The following is an 8656-nucleotide window of genomic DNA, read 5'->3' on the forward strand; positions in this document are numbered from 1 at the left end:
GAGGTTAATGAAGTAAAGCCTACTCTTGTCACATTGACAAACAAGATAAATGCTATTTGCCTTTGAATTTATCTCTTGCCTGAAAACTTTTTTTTTTCCCAACAGGACTTCATAGATTTTAGACTTGGCAGGCTTAGCTGCAATTTCAGAGGATCCGTCTTTCATTTAAGTAGCAACCTTAAAGAATCTAGGCCAGAGATTGGGACTGGTTATCCATGACTGAACATGGCTATGTGGTTTTTAGTACACATGATCATTTGTGGGTGGAAGGTTTCCCTAATATTAGGGTGATTATACTTGTGAATGATTTGTTGGTATATGTCCTGGTTGTTGTGCCAGTTGTACTTATGTAATTATTAATTATATCCCTTATATTCTCAAAAATGATCCAGATTGAAATGTAATTATATGGGCATTCTTCCTGTAACAAGGTAGATTCTCATATTCAGTAACAAATCTCCAACTTATTCTGGGCCAAACCCAAACCATTGAAAAATGTTCCGACATGCAAATGTGAAAAGGTAACCTGCTGGTCTGGAAAACTGACAACTTAGAAAAACTTTATTATTTTATATTACTATTGTACCCCTCAAGTATGCAGTACTTGGCTTCAGGGATAGGACAAGAAAAAATAGAAATGTTCCATATAATAATTACATTATGGAAATAGCAGGTAACCTGTTGATATGTTTTTTTTTGTTTTACAGGAAAATACTTGGCAGATAACTAATAGAATCTTATGCAAGGATTTGGAAGATTCATGTAATGGAGAACTGTTATATGAGAAACAGATTTTAATTTTGGTTTAATGAAAACAAACCAGAATCTGCACTTGGGATATATCTGCTGGAAATGTCAGTGACTTTCAGCACTGATTTCCCTCACATAATACCATGATGAGCAGTCCTACAGTATTTACTTCTGGGTGTAATATTGTTAATGGTTTTAAAATGTAATTATTGTATTTGTAAATTGTACTCATTCCAGTAAGGCAATTAGACACTTGAGTTTTAGCATTTTACCATTCCTGAAATGGATGTAATTTAAACTGTGGTATGTAAATTTAATAGTAGTCCTGTTGAATGGCACAATGCTTACAGAGGTAGATTGCATTCTGTCAATATATAAAATTGAAATATAATATTGATAGCTGTCATAAAGGGGTACCACATACAAAATTAAGTGGAACCAGAAAAAACTTCCTTTTCTTCAGTCCTTAGTAAGTTTTAATGTAGTGCTAAATAAAAACTCTATCTTCAAATGTTTAGTGAGTTAAATTCAGGAACTATTTCAGAAAAAAAGTTCTAATGTTATGGCATATTCAAAAAAAAGCATTAGTTACCACTTTTTAAAAAGCTTTTTTTTCAAACTGCAAATTTCATAAAAATGCAAACTGTGTAAACAAGGGCCTCTTATTTTTATAACTTGTGTAAAAAGGGAAAGTAATTCATATTTAAAGTTTAAGTATATGAAATTATAACCAAGAGTAAAGATGATGTTGAAGTCTTAACTACTTCCCTCTCTCTACAGTTTAGCAAATGTGGAGATTGCTGAATAATGTCAGACTAGAACCAAAATTGTGATTTTAAAAGTTTAAGACTGTCCATAGTTGAACTGGGTAACAACTTTTCCACAGTCACATTAAAAAGGGAGTCTGTCCCACCTAGCAAAGCAGAGGGCACCACATATCTTCCTTTTTACACATAGGAATCAAAACATTGAGACTACAAATCTTAAACACAAAAGCATTTTAGTCCCCTGTTTAAATCCAGAAGGAGAATTTTAATCATCATCATTTATGTCATTAGGAAGGAAAAAAATAAGCTTTAAAAATGAAATCCTATCCACATTATTGTGTGATAAATTTCCTTTTGGATAAGATTCATTTTATGTAGCTATATATCTTTGCCATTCTTGGGGAATCTAAAAGAGAATTATCAAAAATTTGTGTCTTGATTTCATTGTTGCTAGGTATAATAAGAACTGTAATTACTCAATCTGACCTCTCAATATAGGATTCGAAATGGAGAAGCACTTCTTCAGAGGTAGGTCCCAGTTGTAAAACCTTCCTTCTTTATGATCTGAAAACATGAAACTTCCTTTAAGTCACAGAACTTATTTTAAATATAAACCAATTTCTATTCTAGGTTATACTATTAAATAACTTAATTAAGTTGTTATATTTACCATTAGTTGCTAAATTTCATTTTGCATTCACTCATGCTTGACAAAGAATCTTTACCCCTGTAAATTTTAGAATCAAATTAAATTTTGTAAGTCTTATTTTTGAAATGAGATTGTGACTGGCATTTGTTTATAGTGGAATTTTTAAATTAATTTTTGTACTTTTCAGTCAGTGCTTGCTACCAAAAGAATGTTCAAATGATCTGTTTTACCTTAAAAGAATTCTTATTTTTCAAACAAACTCTCAATTGACTCCCCAAGCAATCTGGTGTTGAAGTTTTTGAACAAAAAATTAATATATTCATTTTAACTAAATATACTCAATTTGATTTTGAAACAAAAATAGAGAATACAAACTTTTAAATCCCATGAAACATGGGGACATTTCAAATACTAAAACCAATCTAGAGTAAGCAGCAGAAAATTGAAAATTGTCCAGCATATAAATATAAAAATGTGTTTTTAAGTAATGAATTCATGAAAAACATATTGAATATTAACACAAACCATATTTAAAATGTGTAAATATTAGTGGTTTCCATGTCTTGCTCTTTGTATTTTATTGTATTTTATTTTTTAAAGTCCTAGAGTGAATTAGTAACTAAACATGAGTTTTTTCCAAAGAGTAGTTGTGTTGATATTGTAAAAATATAATTTTAAATGTAGATTACAATAATCGCCACAGTTATTCAAATGTTTCCAGGAACTAAATTTGAAACTATAAAGATATCCTACCATGTCATAATTGGTCTTTGTAAATCTGAATGTAAGTCAGTGATTTCAAAACTGTTCAACCTTGAATAACCAGAACCTTAATAGAGAATATTCTCTTCTCCTTTCAGAAAATAGGTCAAATAATAACACAGTAAATTTGTAACAGGGATTTAAATTTGGGTAGTTTTTTTGAACCTAATGGTTTATAATCTCCTGTTATACCTGCAGCCACAATACTGTACAATAAGAATTCTGCTAGGAAAAATCATTCTAGACAATACAAGAGTCTCAGTTATAGAAGAAACATTAAATCAGGTTCATTATCCATTCCTAAAACAGGACAAAATGGGCTAGTACATATTAAGATTTCAATACCAGGGGTTAAAATTTTTAAAAAGGGGTTTCATTAACAAGAACTCCATTCCCTGAACATTATGATTTAAAAAGGTTCTGCTCTAATAAGATAGAAAGTATGGATATGATACTGCTTGATTTTGACAACATGGAAAGTATGTTTTTCTTTTCAAATGAATTCCATATTTTTGTGATAGTTTTAAAAATAAATTCTTTTTAAAAATTAGTCTGAATTTTACCATAACCGGAATTTATAATTCCTAAGATTTAAAATTTTTATTAATTTTTAAAGCTCTATTCTTCTTTACACCTACAGCCAAAATGAAAATTCACTGTATGATATTTGGAAATATATTTCACCTGCAAAGAGAAGACATTTCAAATGGTTTCAAGGGGGAAGGAATGTATTATTTTTGTTTTTATGATTTTTACTCAGTCTCAATCTGCAAAGTGTTTGAGGCAATACCTACACAAATTTCCATGTCTAAGACTTCTTTACAAAGAAGTCTGGTAACTACATTAGCTCTACCACCAACTCATACTATGTGACCTTATGTAAAATGCTGCCCTTTTCAGTTTCTCCCCTTGAGAATGAGGGATTGGGGTTGCCAGTAGTTTTCAAGATATTCTGAACAGCAGGACCTTTTCTATTAAAATTGCACGTGGAATCCTTGTAGGCAAAATAGCTCAAAGCAATGAATGAGTTCATCCAGCAGTTTAATTCCGGGCCCTCCAGAGCACTGATCAGTGATCTATGAAGTTACTTCCACTTCTGAAGCTCCATGATTCTACTTAACTCAGATAAATCCTCCTTTTGGGGCTTCACAAGAAAATTTGTACAATTACTACAATTGACCTTGTATAATAACAATCGCCATTTACTTAAGTGCTTACTATATGCCAGTCACTATAGATATTAGTTCATTGAATTATTATGTGAATTGTACTTTTTAATTCCTTTTTCACAAATGGTGACATTGAGGCTTAGACAGATTATTAATTTGGCTAAAGTGACACAGTAGCTGAAAGGAACCCAGTTATCTTCACTTGCAGAGGGAGCCCCTTACCTATTTTGCTTGTTCATTCTGGGAAATAAACTCTTCTTTGTTATTTTACTAGACAGATTACATTTGAATTCCAAGGTAAAAGGTGCTATGAAAAATTAGTATCAAAATAAGGATAATTCCAATAGCAAAATTGTTGGAAAAGAACATGTTTCTCAAAGTATGATTTGTGGATCATTTGTATTTTTATTTTAAAAGGGCAATGATTTTGGTTTTGTCACCACTATATCTTCAGAGCTTAGAAGATAGCAGGCATCAAAAAATTTATAATGAATGAATAAATCTCTAAGGATGGGGTTTAAAAATATGTATTTGACAAGCACCTGAAATTTGAGAATCACTGCCCTAGTAGATTCCTCAGGTCCTTCTTAGTTCTGACATTATATCAGATTTTAAACATTAAATTATAAATTGAATACCATTTTTCTAGTGAGTTTATTTCTTTCATTCGGTCCATATAACTGCCTCCAATCTTAAAAAAAATAGAGCTTTTTCTAGGAAAATCCCTCTCTTTTCCGTAGAGTTCTCCTTTTATGCTATCTTACTCTCAAGGTAGCTTGAAATGCGTTTTCTCATTTTCACACTTCTGTCCTCTTTATTGTCTTGAAAGATTAAAAGAGCCGAGGTGAGATTGCAAGCTGTCCTTATTCCAAATACAAAGTTTTAATAAATGTCTCCCCTTGCAAGGGACACTAACTTGTGAGTTGACACTTTTTTTTTCTTACTTTGACTCATCTTTATTCTTTTCTTTTTAATTGAATATAGATGATATACAATATTGTGTCGGTTTCAAGTATACAACACAGTAGTTCAACAGTTACACACATTAATTAAATCCTCACCCCAACTAGTGCAGTTGCTATTTGTCAACATAGAAAGATGTTACAGAACTAATGGCTCTGTCCATCCCTGTGATGAACATATTATGATTGAGTAAATCAGATTATTTATAAATGTGGACTAGTGTCATTCCAAAAGAGAGGCACCACTCATTTTTTATTGGTGTTTCTGTTTTTCAGAATAATCACTGGCTGTCAAAGTTAAACAATTAAAGTTGAAATGTGCATACATCTACTAAGGAGATGATTTTGCAGGGCTTTTTCTTTTTTAAGCTTTTTTTTTTCCAAAAGATTGCGTATTTGACCAAAATCTTACTCAGTTTAAATGTATTCATTTTGCTACATGGCTTTCTGATAAGCATTTTTTTTAATGGAAGCATAATATTTTATGATATCAAAATGCAGGTGATCTCGAAGTATCACTTGAAAAGTGAATATAAATGAATGTTTCCTTGAAATGAGTCTAATTAAATTGTTAAGTGAATGAACAAATCAACCCATGTTACATTGATTAAACAGACCGTGCTGACACCCCAACCCACACCCTTTTACTGTGTGCACTTCTCCCTTGAGGCTTTGTTGTATTTTCCTTTCAGTTTTTTTTCATTTGGCAGACAGCATTTAAGTGTCATTCTCCCAATCATTAATTAAAAGTAGCTTCTATTAACATTGCATTTGTGCATGAAATGTATGGAGGAAAAATGAGATAAGGGTGCAATGTTTAAGCCTCCAAATATTAAAAGCAAACAAATAACAAAAACCCACTAGCTTTCCTCTTGTGTCATTGCTTCCATGTTCTGTCATCTTCTATAGGCTGGAGTTGCACTTTCAATATCTAATTGAAATCTAAATACCCTTCTTGAAGACATGCCAGATTTTAGGATCCATTGAGTTGACCATGGCCAGATCTCTAGTTTGTCCCTCATGTTTAATATCTGATCTCATTCTAAATGATTACTCCTATGAGAAAAAGTCACCTCCTTGTTGACATTCACTATGAGTATAATAATTTATTCTCTAGGTTTAGCTTCTAAAGTTATTTTTCCTTTGATTTATAATATTTCTGATTGTCTCCTATCCCTAGGGTGGTACATTGCCTGTTCTAACCACATCTTTAACCTTCTAAGAAAAATGTTTCAATGAAAAGCAAATATATTTTTATGTGTCCCTTAATAGATAAGAAAAATAAATAAATGATATTTCTACTACATTCACCTATATTCCAGTATTTTCCAAATCATGTTCAGGTCTACTGGTTCTGGCAAACGTTCATAGTAGCTTGAGAATAAGTGATACTATACCATATTCCCCACTCCTTGGACACTGATAGTAAATCTAGAAAATGAAGCCTAGGAAAGTTATTGGATCAGGAAAACATTTTTTTCCTAAACTTGAAGAAACTTAAGAGATGTTTCCTTTTAACATCAGTTTATGCATCATTCAACAATTGCAAATAATATAACCAGGGATGCTTTGAAAAGATGCTTCTGGGTTTTTGTTTTAACTGTGAGGGAAATTCTTGCCATTTCAAATTAATTAGCATATAAATATTCAAAACAAAATAATGAAATTGTTTTAATATTTCAATTTTTTATGTATTATTTTTGAGATCTTCACCTGTGAGCCATACATCTATCTGTTGCTATCTGCTGAAGATGGTCCAAATTCTTTGCAGAGTGGAATTAATGCTAGTGAACAATCTTTGGTAATATTTTGTTAAACAGCTTAAGAAACTGAATCATGATAGATTAATGCTGACACATTTTTCATAATCTTATTAGAAATTATATGAAAAACACTTTAGTTGGAGCTAAGTGCATAGATTTTGCAGAACTCTATATTAATGAGCATTTCATAGTTCTTTTTTGCTTTGCTTTTTTTTACAAATCAATTATTTTCACACAGAATCAACAAAGTTCTTTTAAAAAATTCCTGGGCAAACTGTTATCAGACATAAAAGAGTAAAGCTGAATCACTTTATATTTCTCTAAACAGAGTTCAATTTTTAATTCATTCGGAGTTTGTGAATCAGTTTGATAGATCATAGCCATTATCATTTTTAAAATATTCTTGAATGAGTATATGTATCATGCAATTGTCAATTCCATCTCAGTTGTATGTTACCTCATTGACATTTTGTCTTTTTTTTTTTGGTGAAACAAATGCTTAATTTTATTCATACAAAATTACTTTAAACTATTTAAAATTATGTACCAAGTGACACTCACTGGGATCACTATGTCAAGATCCAAAGACATATTTTTTATTTTCCTTGTGAGATGCTAGGATAATTCTTATAGCTGGGTTAATTTTGCAGGTCAATATTTAGTTCTTGCTTGAAAGATTTTGGCTCCTGTCTAATCTGTCTCTCTGTTTCTCAACTAAGGGACTTGGAAAAGTGCTGCTGAATAATTTTTCTTGAAAAGCCAGTTGTTGGTATGATGATATGCTAATTGTACCTATAAGCAGGGTTTTATCACAGGCCAAGCAGTAATTAATGGAGCTGGCTTTTCAACCTGTTTGAATATTATTGAGTTTCAAAATACAAAGAATTTTATTTCACTTTGTATAGGAAAAAATCTATATGAATGATTGATCAGATTTTAATTTTCATGCCTACTAACTGGCAATGTAAGACATTGTTTTGTTGGGTTGTACTTTTTGTACTTTAACAATAAGAAAAACTAGAAAAAGAATCTCAAAGAAATTTTGCTGTGTTTCTAAAGGTAATAAAATACAGTCAATTGTCTTTCTTAAGGGAAATGCTGTTAGTGTATACTTTAATAATATAATACTTCAAATGGTGGTAGCCTTTATTTAGTATTCTCCATGATCTTTGTAGCAAAAGCAAACTGAATTTCTTTATGACCTTGTACAGAGTATGTAATTTCACAGAACAACTTGGGCATAAAATATTTATAAAAGGAATTATGGGTTAAAATACTCAAGTATACTTTTTAAATTTAATTAAAGTGCCCATGTCTGGCTCTTTTTCCTACATGTGTAATTCAACAGAGAATATTTTATTCTCATAGCTACTGGTTTGTCTGGGATGAAAGTTTTACTGCTTCTGTGCTGTATTTGAGAGAAAACAAGCAAAAAAGCAACAGCTTGTTCCTTCACAGAACTGTAGCAAAGCTCTCTGTTGAGCAATGGTGACATGAATGTGTAATATTACTTATTGAAGGTAATCATGAGAACATTTTAACATTACTTGCCTTATAAGTTAGAAAGGTGTGGATATCATTTTTTGTAAATGATGACTTTTACAACTGATTTTTCCGTCATAATTGTCCCAATCACCCATTTCACAAAATCCTGAATATGCAATTATTTATCATGGTACATCATTGTAACTACGGTTCCCATTTCAGAACAAAGTTCAATTATATGTGAGAACAAGATGAAATATCTGAGTAAGTTGTTATTTAAATGTGCTTTTTTTTCTGAAAATAAATAGAAAATTAAAAAATGAATTGAGTTGTAAACCTCTTTTATTAA

General features: G+C 31.0%; 1 protein-coding gene and 1 long non-coding RNA gene across 22 annotated transcripts in view; one reads left to right on the plus strand and one right to left on the minus strand.

The window, feature by feature from the left end:
• Nucleotides 1-8631, plus strand: part of SGIP1 (SH3GL interacting endocytic adaptor 1) — a 198199-nt gene extending 189568 nt beyond the window's left edge. For all 21 annotated transcript variants that reach the window (XM_073234087.1, XM_073234095.1, XM_073234088.1 and 18 more), the window contains one exon: nucleotides 708-8631. In XM_073234087.1, the coding sequence (XP_073090188.1) occupies nucleotides 708-730 (23 nt within the window). In that variant the 3' untranslated portion in view covers nucleotides 731-8631. The remainder of the gene's footprint in view (nucleotides 1-707) is intronic.
• Nucleotides 1-8656, minus strand: part of LOC140848910 (uncharacterized) — a 112194-nt gene that overhangs the window by 89467 nt on the left and 14071 nt on the right. The gene's annotated exons all lie outside the window — the stretch shown is intronic.

Source organism: Manis javanica, chromosome 4, assembly GCF_040802235.1.
Source record: "Manis javanica isolate MJ-LG chromosome 4, MJ_LKY, whole genome shotgun sequence".
Lineage (NCBI taxonomy): Eukaryota > Metazoa > Chordata > Mammalia > Pholidota > Manidae > Manis > Manis javanica.